Source organism: Sylvia atricapilla, chromosome 11 (assembly GCF_009819655.1).
Source record: "Sylvia atricapilla isolate bSylAtr1 chromosome 11, bSylAtr1.pri, whole genome shotgun sequence".
Taxonomy (NCBI): domain Eukaryota; kingdom Metazoa; phylum Chordata; class Aves; order Passeriformes; family Sylviidae; genus Sylvia; species Sylvia atricapilla.
In genome coordinates this window covers 5,598,829-5,618,471 of record NC_089150.1, presented here as the reverse complement: position 1 = coordinate 5,618,471, position 19,643 = coordinate 5,598,829, and the positions used below count along the sequence as shown (strand labels likewise).

The 19,643-nt window shown below is 43.7% G+C and overlaps 1 protein-coding gene across 1 annotated transcript in view; it reads left to right on the top strand.

The window, feature by feature from the left end:
• The first annotated feature begins 1,295 nt into the window (after positions 1-1,295).
• TAFA1 (TAFA chemokine like family member 1) overlaps positions 1,296-19,643 on the top strand; it is a 214,079-nt gene continuing 195,731 nt past the window's right edge. Inside the window, exons 1-2 of the mRNA XM_066327222.1 lie at positions 1,296-1,797; positions 3,874-3,994. Coding sequence (XP_066183319.1) covers positions 3,877-3,994 — 118 coding nt within the window. The 5' untranslated portion in view covers positions 1,296-1,797; positions 3,874-3,876. The remainder of the gene's footprint in view (positions 1,798-3,873; positions 3,995-19,643) is intronic.

The following is a 19,643-nucleotide window of genomic DNA, read 5'->3' as shown; positions in this document are numbered from 1 at the left end:
GTCTTTTAGTGTCTAAGTGCATTCTTCAGGAAAACAATACCCTTATTAAACATCATTATATCCCCAACCATACTTGTTCCATGTGTTTTCAAACAAAGCACCTGAAAAGAAAATGTTGACCCCTTGAGAGCATCTCTGGTCACATGATGCTTGGCCTGAGCCACTCTCTTGTCCCCAGCTCTGTTCAGGGACCTGTGATGCTCTCCTGTGTCCCTTTGTCACCTGCCACTGATGTGTTAAGGCTGTAACAAAGACCTGTTCTGAGCATTGTGGCAGAGCCCAGTATCACACTTCTGTTGATCTGCAGGGCCAAGCACTTGGTTTGTACTGCCCAGGAAAATCCAGCAGCTCCAAAGGAGAATGTGATCTGTCAAGTAAACTCATTGCACCTCTCAGTGAGTCTCCGCTGAGATAGATGTCCTCAGGTGCTGAGATGGAGGTACTGGAGTGGAAGGGTACTTAGTGCTGGTGTTATTTACGATTGTTTGGCGTCTGGTGCTGGTGAGCAGTGAAGGTGGAACACTCTTCTTCCACAGGTTATGCAGGGGAGAAAAAAATAATCCCCCATTGTGTTATAGCACACATCCTGAGCTCTTAAAATGGAAGTTTCTGTTTTGTCTCCAAGCCCTTTTTCTTTTGTAGGCAGACATAAGAGCTATAACACCAAGTGAATGGTATGTACTAAGTCTATACAATGGCTCTTTAAAAAAAATAATTACATATGGTACAAGAGGGAGAGGAAACCACTCCATTCCTGTAAATGGCCACTTAAGACATGGAGAATAAATAACTACAATAAATAATCTGGCATAGCTGAGCTTCAGCGTTTGGGAGTAAATCAGAGCTCTTTCCCCATTGTCTGCAGAGATGCCTCGGAAATGGAGTTGGGAGGAAAGATTCCACCCAGAGTTGTGGCAAGGTGTTGGAAAGCCCCTGGGAGCGTGTAGGAGTCTCCTGCTCTGCCGTGGGTCTCCTCACACTTCCCCTGCACCACCCTTCCCCATTCCCAGGCATGTGCCAGGGGAGAGACTCCCTTTAATTTGAGCCTCGCTCTCCTCTCGTGGAATGAAGTGCCAGAACAAGGCTGGGGGATAAAGGCTCTGAGGGTGGAACCAGCTCTCTGCCGGGCTGCCCAGCCCCTCGCCCATCCCTGCATCCATCCCTGCATCCCTGCATCCCTGCATCCATCCTCCCGCACCCCGAGCGGCCGCTCCCCTGCGCCGTTCGGGCTCCGCTGCCGCTGCTATTTAAATGCGGCTCCAGCCGCCGGCTCGGGGGCTGCCGAGCGAGGGCTGTGTCGCTTTAAGGCACATGTGATGCTTTCCCGAGCAGGGAGGGATGTGTTGAAATAGGCTCCGGTACCCGGGAGCAGCGCTCGCACCGCCGCCTTTGCCATTGCCTTTTCCTGGCCGCCCGTGCGGAGCCGGGGCTGCTCCTCCCGGTGCCCTGCCCGCCGCGCATCATCGCCACATCACCCCCAAAAGGCTCCTCGGGCACAAGGGGGGATGCGAGGAAATGATTTAGAGGTGAAAATGAGAAGCTTTCCACCCCTCAAACCTCGGCCACTTTTCTGACGGCGGTCTGAGAGATCGGATGTCTCCTCTACTCTGGAAACAGGATTTGTAACGGCAAAGAGATTTTATTTTTTTTTTCCCTCCCTGCTGTTAATCCTGAGAAAGAAGATTATTGGGAAGCTATAAAAGAAATCCCTTATTGTGATACAGATGGATTTAAAAAAGTATTAGATCTTTCCGATGAACACTACTAGAGTGCTCTGCTCTTGGTTGGATTACTCAGGTAAGGAGCTTCCTCAGGATTTCAGATTCAGAAAGCAGGTCTGGAACTCATCAGATAATAAGTGGAAAATATTCACTGCTATGTTTCTTGACTAATAAGACGATCTCTGGGTAAAGATTGTGTGTGTGGCTGTTTGCTGACGAACGAGTGCATGAAGAAATGTTTGCAAGAAACGCTGGGTTTGAGCAAAGGTAGTCTAAAATAGCTCAGTTTGAGGGAGATTTTTATATTTAATTAAAACCCACAAAAACTAATAATAAAGCCTGAGTGGGTAAAGTAAGTGTGCCGTCCATGTGCTGAGAACATGATGCTGGAGGAAAGACACGGGAGCATTTAGCAGGTTGTGGAAGTTTCGCTCTTTGACTGGGATTTTTAAAGTTCAGTTTAAATAAGCTGAATACCTGGAATCCCTCTGGATGAGACTCACCTTTCCCTTTGCCTTGTGGTATAAAAAAGCACGGGAGCACCAATTATGACAAGAAGGTGTTAATTCCTGGAGACACGGGAAGCCTCCCGGGAGCTCCCTGATCTGAGGAGATTGAATGTATTTTGCAAGATAAATGGGTCTGAAAAGAGAGGAGAAAAAGTGCATCGTATACTGCAAAGCAAACAGTTGGAAATGAAATTAATTATACACCAAGCAGTGCATCAAGCACTCAGTACAGAGAAAGGAAGAGCCTCATGCTGCTCAAAATAATGTTTTGGTATTCTTTATTAATTATACTTGTCAGTTTATGTGGTTCATTTCAACTAATTAGACTTAAAAAGCTTCCCAAAGACTCTGCTGCCTTAAAATCAGGGCAAAAAAAAAGGATTTATATGCATGTATTTTATTACCACAGCATTTCACTGGTTTAATATTGTTCATCTTCCTACCGTAGAAATCCCCTGATATTGCATGCAGATTTATTTTTTTCCTTTGTAAAGACATGATTTTTTTTTTTCCATGTGAGAGATTTAATCTTTCAAAGTCTTTCTTGCTCTGTGAAAACGATGTTCAGCTGATTGGATTATTAGATAGGGAGCAGCATCCCGCCATTGGCTGAGTGAGGAGAGTGCCTGAAGTTTGATTAATTTGGCCATCTGAAATGCAGCAGAAGGTGCTGTTGAGGGGACTGGACGATGTGGAGCGTAGCTGAGCCTTGCAAACCTCCCGATCCTTGCAGAAAGAGCTGCTGAAGTTAACAAGTCAGAGGGAAATTCAGCCACTTAGTAGAGCCCTGAGCACGAGTGTGAAATAACACAGTTGTCTACTCTGGATGGCCAAGTGCACCAGCAGACAAAGAAATCGCCTTTTGCCTTTGCAAAGGGAATGTTTTTTAAAATTTTGACACAATCTGCTTTGTGAAAACATCGAATCTATAGAATACACCTGAAATTCAGTCTGGCCATACTCTGGTCCTTGTACATGCACAGGTCAAACAAAAGGAAGCTGATTTCATCTGGAGATTAGAACATAATTCTGAGAAACAATTACTTTGTTTGTAGATAGAAACATGATTAATAATTAATGCTTGCAAAAGCAAAAAATCCAAACAATGTACTGTTACCTTCTGGGTCAGTAATAATAGCCTTTTTAGTTGTGGGGATTGGGTATTTTGGTAATGTGTCTTGGAGATCTGAGGATGTTTTATTGCCTTTCTGCAATGTGTTTAAAGCAGCTTTGGTACTGTCTGGAGATCATGGGGTTTTTTCTGGCTGGTATTATGGTTTTTTAAAATTCTAAAATATTTAAAAATATTTTTAACTCCCCTGTAAATTGAGCTACGGATCAGCGTGAGAATATTTTCCAGCTTCTATTTATATTGAGTGTTTTTTCCGTCCTCAGATTATTACAGTTTGATTTTTACCACTGAATTATTAAAGTTATCCAGGCTCTTGTGTTGATGTCTCTTTACCTCAGCTGTCCTTTTTGGGCATGACCTTTGTTGTACAACAATTGCATCCTGCAGGGGGGAATAATAAGCCAAAGACATTTAGCAAAAGGAGTGAAAGAGAAAAAGATTAAAAGCACTGTTGTAACAGAAGGTGACTACGAGACGTTGGATAATAATGTGTGTCTAATATTTTGTTTAGAGAATGGCAGTGGTCTCTGCAATGTCCTGGGTCCTGTATTTGTGGATAAGTGCCTGTGCAATGCTGCTCTGTCAGGGGTCCCTCCATCACACTTTCCAGCAGCATCACCTGCACAGACCAGGTAGGACTGAGCTCAGCTCTGGCCTTGCAGGCTCTCTGCCTGTGCTTGTGTCTGTCTTGATAAATGACTGACTAATCAAAATGCTCTTTATCATTTAAGTTTTATGAGTTGTTTGCCTTTGTATTGCACAGCATCTGGTTGGGTGTTTTGTTTATTTTTTTTTGTGAGTCTAATGTGTGTTGTGCTTTGAGAATCCAGTGTAGGAACAGCCATCCCTTAATGTAATTTTCTAACATTGCCCAACATAAGAACCCCCTTGTGGGTAAAGGTTCAGTTTCTGTATCCCTGTTTCCCTCTCCCTCTCTCCCCATTTGGTGAAGTTCTGGAATTTCTGTAGGACTTGGACACTGTGACAGCACAGCTTGGTGGAACTTTGTACTTTTCTGACCCAAACTGGTTTCAGGCTTGTTCCTTAAAGCACCAAACCTCCCTCAGCCCCACGTGTGTGCTGGAGGTCAGGAGTTTGCCTTGGATCAAAGGAGACACACTGACTCTGAGCTTCTCAAGCTTACCCCTGAAAATTGATGGGGCTGCAAAAGCACAGCCTGGAGGAGAATTTGGGGCTGTGAATAGAATGCAGTGCCTGTAAAGGCAGAACCAACCCCACAGGTTAGCAGTGCAGAGCACAGCTCACTTGGACTGCTGGAACTGCAGGGACAGCACAGCAGTGGGTTTATTGTGTTTTTATTAATAGAAATGGATCACATAACTCCTTCAGCTGCTAATTGCACTTTGAAGAATGTACTACGCTCAGAAATTGAGGTGGTGGCATTTTCTAGCACAGTATTTTCATCTGGTTAAAATTAGATGGGCCAAGAATGTCACTTAACCAAATCTGAATTCAAAGAAAAGGTGGGAGAGGCTTTAAGAGTTGTAGAAATGAAAGATGGAAAGTGTTAACACACAGTGATGAGTCATTTTACAATGTGGCAATTAATATTTTAGTGACTGTTGATCGAATGACATCCCTTCAAAGGCAGATGGCCTCAAAGGCAGGTCCTCAGCAACTTTGAAACTCAAAGTTTCCCCAAGTATGTTTCTTGCCCAGGAGTCACAGGTATTGGCATTGTCTTGCTTTGTTGTAGTAAAACATCAATGTTACAGAGGAATAGACCAAAATCCTTGCTAGGCCAGGTCTCAGTGCACATGTTAGAGCATCACATCAACCTTTCCCCCCTAGCACTGGAAATTTGGGAGTGACTGAAGTTTGAGGGGTGAGGGACTAATTTGGGACTTGCAGAGATTTATTATAATCTATTATCAGTCATGCTGCTGGTTATTTGAGTGTATCCATAGTGAGGGAAAGGGGGAAAAAACCACCCCAGCTAAACAGATCTGTAAAAGGAAAATATAATATTTTATGGAATCAGTTGAAACAAGTGACATTATGAGAAAAAATGAGAGCTGGGCAGATCCAGAGCTCTGCAACATTTGCCTAAGCTTGAAAAATCACCTTCTTTATGAAGCAAGAGCAGCAAGACACTGAATGCATACCAAATGTTGGGGAAATGTGAAAAAATGACAAAATCTTTCACTCAGAGATGTGCTACAGATAGAGTGAAGGTTTTACAGCTGCCTCATCACCTACTTAGAAGCAGCCAAGCTTCCCCTCCTGCTAGCCTGGCTCAGGCAGCTTCTCTGCACCCTCCATGAACAAGATTGATGGTGTTCTGATCCCAGGCAGCCAATTTCAGTCTCTCAAGAAATAATCCACTACATTGACAGATGAGTGGAATTTGACATGATGTTCACCTCAAATTCAGATTGTGCTGCACCTGGGAAGTACCAGCCTGTGAGTGTCCTTTAGGGAAACTCTTAGATATTTTGGGCAATTTCTGCTGTCACAACAGAAAATCAAGACAGTGGGGTTTTGGGTTTTTTTATAAGGCCATGAATTTGCAGTCTTCCAACTGAATGTGAAAGGTTGTACATAAAAGGGATGGAAATATGTTAACTAGCAAACTGAGTGATTTTAATGTATTCAACTGCAGTCCCTGAGCACACCCTATTTTTCATATTTATATTATTAGGAATGCGTAGTTTACTTTTAGTTAGAAACTGTGCAAGTAAGATTAAAACGTTCAGCCAAATAAAAGTGAATAAAAAATGGATGCAGATGAGCCAAAGCATAATTTCAGTAATTTAATATTTGGTATATGAAATTTCAACTTATTGAATCATGACAAATAGAGCCGCAATCAATAGCATGCTCAGCATACCTTTCCTTTCAGTTTGTAATCTTCCATAGATAATGAGCTGCTCTAAAATAAGAGAATTTGAGCAGTTCATCTCCATCATGGGGCCACTTTGGTACAAGATAATTAAAAAGGCAAGTTCCACCCCATCTTGTGCTTCTCATGCTTGATGAATAGAAGAGTCTCACTGAGCACAGGAAGGTGCAGGTAAAAGATAAAATCCTCTTGGAGTGTATTTAGCATAATAAACTGGAACTGAACACAGTGGATTAGCCCAGTGAACGTATCCATCTGGACCACAGCAGTTAATCCAGTTTTGAAACCCTGGAAATCAAGGGCAATATATTAAAAGGTTAGTTTATCATCAGAGATTTCTGAGCTTGATCTTTTTTTTTTTTTTTTTTTTTCTCCCAGAACCTTTCTTAACCAAGTATCTGAATGGGCTGAAATAGATTTTTACACACTATGCAATCACAGAAGCTTAAAGCCTCTTTCCAGTGCAGAATAATTCTTCATTTCTATAATTCAGTACTCCTTTATTCAGTTAGATGACTTAGCAGAAGGTATGAACCTGGAAACAAATGTGATAAACTGCTCTACATGACAGTATTTGTGATTGACTGTAGCTTTATTTTCAGTGAAATGTTGGCAGGTGGGCACAGGTAGTAAGGCCATAGTAAACACTGCGTGTTTGTGAGATGAGTGATGCTGTGTTATTTGTGCTCGTTCATTAATTCTTCTGTCTCATTAACACGGTGAGGAGTTTGAGGGCTGCTCTTTAGTGCCCTTAAGTGCTGATGCCTGCTCCTTTTGACTTTAGGTGAGCGGGAGGAGGCCTGGGAGTAAACCTGCAGAACCCCATCGCAGTGTAATTCCCTTTGGGCAATACTCATGGGTTTTTTTTTTACTGCAGGGTTTTTTTATGACTATATTTCATTTTCACGAAAATCATGTTAGGCAAAGGATGTGTGAAAGCATTCACAGGAAATAACTTTATGTGGAAACAAATCTCCATCTTCTTTGCAAGCTTGTCATTTCTGTGTGATTTAAGAAGAAACAGTGGTAATGAAAAGAATTCCATGCTGGTTGTTTTAGTCTCTGAGGTGCACACAGTTGTAGGGCTCTTCAGTTGGCCTGGTGGGTTAGAGTGGACATAAGATTTGCAGAATTCTCTGAGTGCCTGTGATAGTTCATTGATCATCTGATTGACAGTATTGACCCTCCTAGCAGTGGGAAGTAGATGCTGGGATTTGGTGACACAATGAGATATTAGCAAAGTCCAGGATTCAAGTATTAAAAAAAAACCAAAAAAACAAACAAAAAAAAAACCAAAAAACCAAAAAAACAGCCATCACCCTTTTTATAGTGGAATTCTTTGCAAAATTTTGACTTTGTTCCGTGACAAGGTGTTGAATGTGTCAGCTAATCATAGGTGACAACACTGGCCATGTGTTACTTGGAAGGATGCAGGATTCACCTGTAAGTTTGTGCAAATGAATTAGGCACACATCAAGTTAGTCTTGTGCGCAGTGTAAAGATGTAAGGCAGGCACAAGCAGAAAAAAAGTACCCACTGTAGCACTGCTGACATTTGCAAATATGTTAATTAAAAATAGGCCTGTTCAGAGGAAGAAATCATGGACTGCATCAAGGCTGGAATTTTATGACGCTAAACATGAAGTACCTTTTATTGTGACAGTAGTTAATGATGTGCCTATTAAAAATCTTCTCAAGAAGTGATTCTCTGTACTACATATTACAGAGATGGAAAAATCAGTCTCAAAGCAATTCTGCACCAACTAACAAGGAACATCAACCTAAGGATGCTCTGAGCCTGTTTCTCAGTAGACAGCATTTTGCAGAAACTGTAGTCTGTGGCTGCGAGCAAAAAAATGTCTTAGTTCTGATCTTGGCCTTCCCACTGATTTTTTTTTTATAGCCTTGGGGTAAACTGCATATTTTCACATTTCAAAAGGTCTGCTATTTTCATATGCCCCATATATGTGGCTATCCAATTCAAAACAGGCTTTTGAATCGAATTCCTCAGGAAAGTGTAAATAAAATGTGTCTCTACTTTGTAGAACAACGGAGATTTGGAAGGTGAGCTCAGCAGGATTTTTCCTCTTGGTGTTGACAAAAGCAAGTGTGGCACTAGGTAGTTAATATATAAAGGTTTCTGTGATTAGGAAGAATTGTGTTTCATTAATCACATGGTGTGAATGCAAACTGTTGCCTTCAGTATTTACAATGTTCAAATTGCCAGGCAGGAGCACAGCCAGCCCTGGCCGTGGAAGGTGACAGCTATTGTTTCTTGCTGTGTTAATTACAACGAGCAAAATTTTTTTTTAAGTTCCAAGATGTGATTCAGTTTTCATTTACACCAGCAAATGCACAGGAAGCAGCACAGTGCCCTGGTTTGTTCACAATCAGAAAATCCTGCTCAGAGAGGGCTGCTCCAGTCACTCACTGAGAAGATCTTCCCTTGTGCTACCTTTGTTTTACACACTTGGCCTTCACAGGCTGCTCTTGAAAACGTGAAATTACCAACTGCTAAGTGAAGAAATCCAGGCTGGAAGTACCCACTGTGCTCCTGGTCACATACAAAATACATCTGGATGTATGTGGACACGTATTTTGTTTAGGAAGAGAACTGATGTGACAAAATCAACACTTAAGCATGAGGTAGGGTTTTCTAGCAGCACGCTGGCAATGAAGCGCCTGCTGTGCTGGTGTGATGTGCTTGTTTACAGCAGCAGACTCCATCAGAAGTATTGCACCCTGTGATTTGGATTTCTTGATTTTTTTTTTTTCCTGAAAAATCAAACTTCCCAAACAAAATCAGCACGGCTCCAGGGTGTGCTTGCAGATAGGGTCAGCCATGGGGGGGTTTGGGGTCTGTAAGCTGCTGCCTGAGGCACAGGGCAGTAAAGGGGGAGGGATAGGCTGGCATTGCCAGGGATCAGGCAGTCTTCACTGGCTGCTCAGGGGCAGGAGGAGAGGGGCAGCTGGGATCCTCACAGCTTGGTGCAGGTGGAGGAAAGTTGTCACCAGTCAGAATACAGAATGACTAAAACAGCTAAGTTGTAAGAGACCTCCAAGATCATTGAGTCCAACCCATGGCCCAACACCTCAACTAAGCCACAGCACCAAGTGCCACATCCAGCCTTGCTTTAATCATCATCATAAACCTGTTGTGGTGCTGTCACACAGCAAAACGTGCTGCTTGTTCCTTCTGATCCAGGGAGGTGGAACAACCTGAGGGGGAGCTCCATTGAAGAGCAGCATGGCCAAGGTGTGCACTGGGGCCCTGAGCAGCCCAGGGAGGCTCCCCAGGAGCTGCTGGAAGCGTGGCTGGAGTGGGTGCACACTCCCTGTGGGTGGGTGCACTCCTGGGGTCACCCTCCCCACACACCTTGTCCTGAACAGGTTGGCAGGGTGCTCCCAGAGGGACAGGGATGATGGGATGAGGGCAGGGTGCTCCCAGAGGGACAGGGATGATGGGATGAGGGCAGGGTGCTCCCAGAGGGACAGGGATGATGGGATGAGGGCAGGGTGCTCCCAGAGGGGCAGGGATGAGGGCAGGGTGCTCCCAGAGGGGCAGGGATGAGGGCAGGGTGCTCCCAGAGGGGCAGGGATGAGGGCAGGGTGCTTCCAGAGGGACAGAGGGATGGTGGCAGGGTGCTCCCAGAGGGGCAGGGATGATGGGATGATGGCAGGGTGCTCCCAGAGGGACAGGGATGATGGGATGAAGGCAGGGTGCTCCCAGAGGGACAGGGATGATGGCAGGGTGCTCCCAGAGGGGCAGGGATGATGGGATGATGGCAGGGTGCTCCCAGAGGAGCAGGGATGATGGCAGGGTGCTCCCAGAGAGATGATCCCCCCTGCCTGGCTGCCTTGCACTGACCCTCTGTGCTCTCCTTCAGTCCCCCTGCTCTGCCCTTCCTCCTGGCCGTGCTCCTGTCCCCATCCCGTGCCACTCCAGCTCTCCCTCAGGCAAAACAAATCCCTCCTGTCACGGCAGGAGCTGCCCTGGGCACACAGGGACCAAGAATCACCTCTTGCTGTGCCCCAGCAGCATCTCCTGTGTGCTGAGCCTCCCTCTCCAAGTGCAGCCCTGGGGCCCCGGTGACTCATGCAGGGACCTTTCAGTGCACACCACTATTTGTAGCTCTCTGCCACGGCGTTAAAAGACTGTGAGAATTCATTCTGTGCTGGTGAAGTCCCAAGGAAAATTTGGCACCTACAAATATAAACCCCCAAAGGCAAACTACATTGCTCTGCGCTGAAGTATTTCTGCTGATAACATCAGAAACATGCCTTTAATGATTAGCCTGCTTTAGTCCAAGGCTCATTTATATTTTAGAAAGTAATATTCAAGTGCATTGCTTCATAAGATTGATGTGTTTTCCCCTATAAGTTTGATATCATTTTATCCTGTACTGTCTATAATCTTTCTATTTCCCTCTGAATGTTTTTCTTTCCACTCTGTGAAATCAACCTTTGCTGTGAGCAAGATTTTTTTTTTTCCTGTTTTCAGATGCCCTGCACAGAACAGTTTTCTCCAGCTGAACTTATTCCTTTGCATGGGAGTGATGCTGGAGCTTTCTGCTCATTGTGCCCTGGGTAGGGACCACGAGGGCTGCAGCACAGTTGGAGTCTAAATTTATGAGACTCAGGCAGTGCTGCACAATGGGGAATCGGGGGTGTAAATTAAACTGAATGAAGTTACAAAGCCCAATCTTTCTGTGACTCATATTTCCACGCTCTGTTTGGATTGTTTTTTGACATCTCCCTCTTGCCTTCTGTATTTCTTTTGTATAACAGTTTGCCCCTTTTCCTTCACAGTGGGTAAAGAAAACACTCCTGCCCTTCTTGAAAGGTCACTTCAGTGACAGCAGCATGCAGGATCATTGTTGCTATCATGAGAATCAATAACTCTGTCCTGCTATTCCATTGTAATCCTGATTTTGAGAAAACAGCTTGGCTTGGGAACTGAATTGGTGGCAGGAATGGAAAATTTTGCTGGTTTTTGGAGGATGTGATTCCTTGAGAATCAGTAAGTGAAGTACAGCACATAAACAATCTGTTGCCTGGGGTGGGCACCCTCATTGTGCTGCAGTGTGTCTGAATTCCAAGTGACCCAGGGAATAACCTCTCCATGAGCAGCTCCCACCCAGCCACGTGCTGGGAGACTTTTGGAATTGGGCAGAAATATTTCTTCCATGAAGAGTTAAGTTTTATTTGTGTACCTTAACTCTTACTAAATGAATAGGCAACTGAAAACCAGCTTAAGCGGTGATCCTTGTGCCTTGATTATCAGGAGAGCTGTTGGTTCAGATTAAAGGATGTTTTTAATCCATCCTCATGCATGATCCATAGATTCTACTTTAATTTAGTTTTCTGTTGTTGACAAATCGGAATCAACCCTCATTTTGGACCTACCAAAACACAGTGAGCAAAATACACTCTCAATTAAACTGTGTACAAATGAAAGTTACATCTGTGGAGAACTGGATTAAAAACTCCTATGAATGTAACATGTCATTTTGTTGGAAAGTGAGGAAGCTGGGACTATGGGGGTTTTTTGTGCTGTAAATAATGTCAGCAACCAAAGGCTCCACAAATCAGCCAGGGTCCAGGCAAGAGCCTCAGGATCTAAACTGCACACCCTGATAAAAGTTTTTTTTTACTGTCCTCATTAATGCTCTCCAAAACTGCTGCTAAATATTTCTGGCAAGCAAGGCTTCAGTTCAATTGGACTGTGTTGTTCAGGATTTATTAATTATAATCTTTTCTTGCAGAGTCTATTTATATTTGATCATGACATTAATTGGTTGCCAAAACAAACTAGAGTTAATGGTGTTTAATTAAGTGGTTGAGAGCAAGCAAGGACATTTTATTTGGAAAATTGGCTTCATTGATTTATATGTTTGTTTCTTAAAAGAACATGCAGGAATGAAGGGAACCTATTGGTTAGCACCTTTTTCCTAAGTGCTGCCCAGGAATCACAATAACACAATGGTGACTTTGAACACGTTCAAGAGTTTAAAAGTATCTGTGGTTCATAAATTTGCCTATATAAACATATTAAAAAGTAAGTGTTCACATTCTGCATCATTCTGAATTTAAATAAAACCAAGAACCAGACAGAAATGAGATCAAATAACAATGAAGCTATCATTAAGGTCATGCTCAGAACACTGCATTTGGAAAAAACTCATGTTTTAGAGAAGAGCTTAGCTTCATTTCTGGACTGGCTAAAGGTGCTGAGGATAAGGAAGGTAAAATACACTGAAATATGACTAGATGGGTATTTTCTGTAATTATATTCATTAAAAAACTCCATTATTTTATTTCTGTGATATAGTAGTTCAATGCTTTCTATCATGTGTTTAGAAATTGGCTAATTTTACAGTTCAGAAACCTTTGAACACCAGCCTATTTCATGTTTTAAAGCCCAAACTGGAACCGAGCAGGAAATTCTGAGGACTTAACATTTGGGGGTTTTGTTTGTTTTTAAGAATCAGTTTCTTAAGTTGAAGCTTTAAAAAGTGGTCTTCGTGCCTTCTTTATTCCTGCCTTGATACTCCTCTTTGGGGGAAAAAAAATTATCTCTGTAGGTATCAGCAGCTACCCCAAACAAGCCATCATCCTGATAAAGGCATAAATCCTGTCTGGAGCATAAATTCAGATCTGCCAGTGGCTGCCTCTTTCCCAAGAGGAGTCAAGACCACAGAGAGCTGAAATTCAGAACCAGGGTGACCATGAGGAAGGGCCTGTGTGTGTCCTCCTGGCTGGTACCAGCTCTTCTTCTGGGTTAGAGCAGCATTGAAATTAAAGGAGATTTGCAGAAGTTGCCCTTTTCCATACAAGGACACACTTTCCATTAAACAGCAGAGATCTGGGGAAAAATCTTGCTTTAATCATAAGCTCTCATGGCTAAGCTAGCACAATTTACTGTGACTTTCATTAACACATTAAATTCCTCTTTTTGGTTACTTGTATGGGGTGTTTTCAGATTTGGGTGGTCAGGCAGCCAGAAGTCACTGCTCTGTGTTCAACAGAACAACCCCAAGGAGTGACCTGATGCTCACAGAGGGTTTTTTTGAGTTTGTAATTGTTTTCAGCATGCTGAGGCAGGATCTGACAGAAAATGACTGTGTCTAAGCCAGCTCCCACATCTGTAGTATAATTATTTCTTCAGCAATATCTTTTTGTGAAGCTTTAAAATGCAGCATTTTTTTTTTTCCTTCCAGGTAATTAGAAACTGTGTTTCCTCAGCTGTAATCTCAGTGCTTTCTCCATTAAGTCAGCTGCCTGGGTGGTGTTTATCCTAACTTTGTTTTGAGTTTCTCCAACAAATAGATGACTCCTTTAGTTCTAATTTAGTTTCTCTTGGTATTTCTATTATCTCTTCCTAGTTGGCAGGCAAGGAAATCAGATGTGCATCAAATGAAGCCATTTGTCATGGATTAGTGCATGCAAATGCCTTGATAACAGCAGTAGACAAAAGCTGTGAGTGTCTGACTTAGGAAGAGAGAATTAACGAGGCCAAAGCAGCACTGATAGCTGTCCCTAAATGAGATTATTCAATGCCTAAGAGCAGGGCAACCTTCTGTGCCCTCCCTTGACATTTGTCCTCTGCTGAAATCTTTAATACATTAGGGAAATTCACAGTGGAGCCTGTGAATTTTCTGTGGCAGCTCCTGGCTTTCCCAGGAATAGGGACACACCAGGACCTCCCCTCTATCCATGAAAACCCATCTGTACCCCCAGCAGAGGTGCAGGATGAGGCTCACAGGTGGGCAAAAGTCGAGAAAAGACATTAGTGATCCTCCAGCCTCGTGTATCCCAATTTGCCACAGCACACTGGGAGTCAGGATGCTGCCAGGCAGGACACAGTGAATTCTGTTGAGGTTGATTGTGTCCTCCTCAGCGACTTCTTTGGGAATATTTTGCATTTCCTTCTTTGCCCAAGGGCAGAGTTGGGTAATTGTTTAATGCTGATCCCTGCTGTTGATAACATGCTGAATTGAATGAGCTGAGTGGTTATTAGATATTTATCTCATGCTTCTCATGGTTACTCCAGTTCCATTACGAGCCTGGTTGGTCTCTTCTGAGTCCCAAGAGGTGAATGTCAGCTCTGGAGCTCCCCACTCAAAGGATGGAGGGAGGAAGAGCTGAAACACAGCTGTAGGAGGGGAATTTTGAGGTGCCTTCACTGGGAGCAGGCTGTGGGCAATGAACATCCAGGGCACATTGTATTTCTAACCCTCCAAAACCACCCCTGGGAGACCACCAGACACAAAGGGTGTCATTTAGTGCAAGGTCCACAGTGCAGGCAGAATACCAGCTGTTTTCTGTAGGTTTTTATCCTGTTTCAATCTTCATTTTCCCTCTCCGTTCCTCTAAATCAGTTTCCTTCATTTTTTCTAAGTCCTTCTTTCTGTAAGCTCCTATGGCTGTCACTTTTGGAAAAGGCTTTCTGAGCTTCCTCCTCTTGGTTGATGCACCTTGATGTGGTGTTTGAACAACAGAATTCCCTTTGGTTTCATCTCAATTTGAACACCAGCAATATCTTAATAAACTCAATAATTTCAAACAGTTCTATTTAAAAAGTGTCAAAATGAAGCTGTTTGATTAAAAAAAAAAAAAAAGCCAAACCAAACAACTTTAAATGCTAGAAAGAATTTCCTACTTCCTGATATTGGTAGGATAGATTAAATGTTATTAACAGATTAACTGATAGATTTAGAAAATCTGGGAAAAATAAAAACCATAACCTCTTCTGCCCATAGGAAAAACTATTTCTGTTGATCAGACTCTTCCAGTGGGAAAGATTTTGTGGTGGTTTCTGGTGTCTGCACACCCCACACGTGTTTTGGTTGGTACCTCCTACAGGCAGTGTGGAATTGAGCAGTTCTTTGTCCCAGTCAGTCCTCTGAGGTTCAGCCTGTGCAGGTCCCTCCATAACCCTGTTCTTAGGTGAAATGAATTATTTCTCACGTTCCTTTCTTGTTTTTCAGCCTATCAAAGGAAAAGGTGTAATCTGTATTGTCTAGAGATGGGAACAAGCTACAAAGTAGTATCAGGTTTATACTGAAGTCCTTCTCTTGAGGATTGTGTGTCTTTAGTCTGCTGCTCCCTAGATCTGAGGGGCCGTGCTCTTAAACAGGTGAGAAGAGGTTATCCCTTAGTCCTGACAGAATCTGTGAATCAAAATCTGGAGGGGAAATTCAGGCAGAGTTTAGAATGCCAACCTGTTTTAAAATCTAACTACAGTAAAATAATTTTTTCTATATAATGCATATTATAAATTAGGATCTTAAGTTTCAGAATGTCTTACTCTGAGCTGTGTCCTGTTGCTTTCCAAGTGCTCTAATGTCCAGATTTCACATAGGAGGCAAAGATATGAACAAAAGTCAAATATGCCTTTGTCAGGAGGGATTATTCCATATTTTGATATCCCATATGGGTCTCAGAGCCTCATTTGCTATAAAGGCAGCCTGGTTTTACAGGGACTCTAGCAACCTCTGCCTGTTTGGCTCTTTTCTCTTTCTGAGCAGCCCAGGGACAGCCTGTGCAGCATCCAGCAGTGCCATCAGGGCAAACAGCTCTCCCCCAGGAGCACGTTTCTGGGAGCTGGGATAGAAACAAGACAGGTTTTGTGACTCTGCTGCTCACAGCCTGCTCTGGGGGCTGCCACACACAGTCCTGCAGCTGCACCCAGAGCAGGATCCCTCCCTTGTGCTCTGTCCTTGGCTTTGGCTGGCTGATGGATCAGGGAGCCTCTCAGCTCCCCCTTTCCATGAAATCAAGGCTTTGCTCTAAGCCAACTTCACGCTGGCTTAAACTTCCACGGTGGTTGAGCTGTAATGGCTCAGAGTGCCCCAGCTGAGAGGTGTAAAGAGCCCTCATGCTGCTGCTGCTCAATTGACAACAAGTTGTGCCATGTCAGGGGGTGTTTCCCCGCCCAGGGAGTGTTCCCCTGCCCAGGGAATGTTTTCTTGTCCAGGAAATATCCAGGCTGAGCTGTGGACAGACAGTGTCAGCTCTGCTTCAAGTCTGGAGCTTCCCACTTTCTACTAAACTGCTTCCTTAAAAAGGTGAGGGGATTGGGCTTGCTTTAGGACAGACAAAAAGACTTCCTCTTTAAACACATTTCTCACTTGAAACCTGCATTTCCCACCTGAGTTTAGTGCTGTGCTTCCAGCCTTTTCCTGGAAGTGTAAAATGGATTCTGTATAACTCGGTGTATTTTTTGGAATGTGTCTGACTGGCAAATATTACCTGCCCTCTGTTACTCAGTTCTTGCAGGCCAGCTACAGCAACTTGGAAAATTGTGTCAAGATAAATGTCATCTTATAAAGGGAAAAAAAAAAAAAATCGTTCTGTTTCTTTTGCAATAATTGGAGAAAAAACCCCAAAACCTTAATCTCTTCACTGACTCCAAGACCAGATTACTCGGGGGAAAGCCCCAGATCTGCCCCAAAAGAGGACTGTGCTCTGGGAACCCTGGGTGGAAGAGAACCTGTGTTGTTTGGGCCAGCCAGAGGTGTGGGCACACACTTGGGGACAGGAGACTGTCAGTGTCCTGTGTCCCTCCCCACTGATGGCCATTTTTGGGCTGTGGCTGTCGAGGTCAGCTGCAGAAGTTTTGCTTCTCATTTATTGGAACCTAGAAAACCTCCAAGCTGAAGAAAGGTCTTCTCCAGGATTTATCTCTGTTTCGGCCACACACAATCTCAGAGGTTCTATAGATATTTATCAGCATTTTTGTTTCATGTCAGAACTTTGTGCTCTCTTTTGCTGTTATGGAATGAATTGTGTGTCCCGCTTCAGATTGGAGTCACCTCTTTGGGCTGGGAAGTCCTGACAAGGGATCCTTTTCCAGAGGATCCTTCTCTCTCACGCAATGAAAAGATGTCTGAGCACCAGCTGCTGCAGAAAGTATCAAAACCCAGCACCAGCTGCTGGCTTGCAGAAAGTATCTAAAGCCTCTCATTAGGCCTTGAGTATCAAACCAAGACTTGATTCCCTCTCTACTGATGAATTAACGTAAAAAATGCTCATTGAATCTCTTGTGGTGATAAGCTTTCAAATGCTTGAGTAATTGTAGCAAATTTTCTGTTGTGACAATTGTTTATTTTTTAGTTCGATGGAGTACAGGGTAACAGTCTACATTTTGAAAAGCAGCGTTGCTTTTGTTGTGTGACTAAAGCAGTGTAAATAATTGAATTTTTTTTTTAATATGACAGCCAAAGCAAGATATCAAGTGTTGGTTTGGTGCAGTATTTACATTTTGAAATTAGTTTAGAACCACTTGATTGTTTTTCTGACTAAGTGGGAAAGAAAAAAAAATAAAAAAAAAAGAAAACAAAACCTGAAACAATTTGCCTAATTTCTGGACACTGAAAGAAGTGTGAGGAAATGGCCAGATAAAGAAAAAAAAAAAAAAAAAAAAGGACACACAAAAAACCCAACCAAACAGAACAACTAGGGATGGCAATGCTTCTTTCCTTAAATAGATTTAATCCAGAGTATCTCTAATCAGAAGCTGTGTTCTGCTTTAGGGGCTGGCTCTTCATCTTTCTCTCTAAAGTAGAGCTGTGGTGTTAAGATATGGCTGGAAGGGAGAGTGCCTTCCAATAGCTCTTCCATTTCACATCTTGGGGAAATTAATAGGAGAGCAGAGATGAGACATCAGGATTTTCCTGTCTCACTTTGTATGAGACAGCAAAGACTCCCAGTCCATAGCCCTCAGTGTTCTGTGGAAGGTTGGAAGGGCTTTGGGACAGCCCCTAACCCTGCCAGAAAAGGAGGAGATGGACAAGACGGGTCTAAAATCTGCCACTGAAGCTGAGTTCATGGCTCTGCTCTGAGCTGGTGGGGGCAGCTGCTGGTCATTCAGAGCTTAATATATGTGAAGAGGAGGTTTTAATTAACAGAAGATGTGTGATACAGGAGCAGCTCCTTCCAAAGTTTGCCCTCTGGACAGGGAACACTGGGAGATTTTTCTTTCTTTGGGGGGAAAGTTGAGTCCCTCTCCCTAACTCCCAAAGCAGAGTGAAAGACAAAGACTTTGTGCTACTCTGCTGTGTTAGAACTCAAGGCTTGACCTGTAGCTTCTCTCTGAGTTTTGGGGGAGGCTGAGGCTGCCCCAGCCCTGCCCATGGCCTCTGTCCATCCATTCAGGCAGAGGCAGGAGCCCAGAGAGAGGGAAGGCAAAGCCCTGTCAAACCCCTTTTTGTCTGCAGTCTGTTGTGTTTTGCTGGCTTTAGTCATCTCCAGACCTCTGTTAGTTTGAGGAGCACATTTCCCTCATCAGTGTGACAGAAATCCACGTCAGACACAAATGCTCCTCCTCTAGCACACATCTCAGCAGCAACTCCACTGTCCTGGAGGAAACTCAGACTGAAAGGTTTCTTTGACAGATGCTTTTAAGGGTTTGGTTTTGAGGGTTTTTTTTGAACAAAGTATTGGAAATGTGTTTCTTCATCTCAGTAATAACATCTGCTTCTGTAATTTTTATATAAACTCAGCTCTGCCTTGCACAGGACCACTGTTGTCCTCCTCCAGAGAAAGCAGAATGAGTCCTCAGCAGTGGAGCTCTGTGTGATCTAATAGCAGTCACTGAACCCAGCAGCTGTGAAAAAATGCACCTAATTGTGCCTTTTTCATTGCAGGGAGGATGGAGGGAATTGTGGTGGTTTTCCTACATGGACATATTTGTTTTATAGCAGGACTGGCAGTAAATGAGTTGGGGGTTATGTGCCAGGAGACATTTAATGAAATAGAGTTGTAGAAAAAACCCCAAACCTCACACACTTCTGGCAGGACCATATCACTTTCAGCACCATCCAAATATGAGTAAATTTGAGAGGTTGAGATCTGATGTGTTGGGTTTGGCCAGGTTTAGTGGCAGAAGAGGGGCTACAGCAGTGGCTTTAGTGAGAAGCTGCCAGAAGTGTCCCTGTGTGACAGAACCAGTGCCAGAGGCTCCAGGAGGGTTCTGCTGGCCAAGGTTAAACCCCTCAGAAAAGGAGGTGTCAACAATATGGTACTTTGGGAAGGAGGGAGGGAATTTGGGATAGAAACTCAGCCTGGAAAGAGAGAAGGCATGGGAGGGAAAGTGGCTTTGAGACTTTTTTTTTTAATTATTTCTCATCGTTCTGCTCTGGTTTGGTAATAGATCCAAGTGATTTCCCCAAGTGAAGTCTCTCTGGCCTCTGACAGTCCCCTCTGACAGGAGAGTGGCCTCTCCCTGCCCTGCCTTTGATTTTGTCTGTGCAGCTGAGAAGAGCAGGGATGGAAGAGCTTTGGTGGGCACCTGGCATCCAGCCACGCCACACCAAGGGTTTGGGTATTTTATTTTTTAGCAGCCCAAAGCACAAGCCTCTTTCCAAAGCCTTGTGATGCCTGCTGAAGTCCCAGCCCAGTTTTGTGACATTTTTC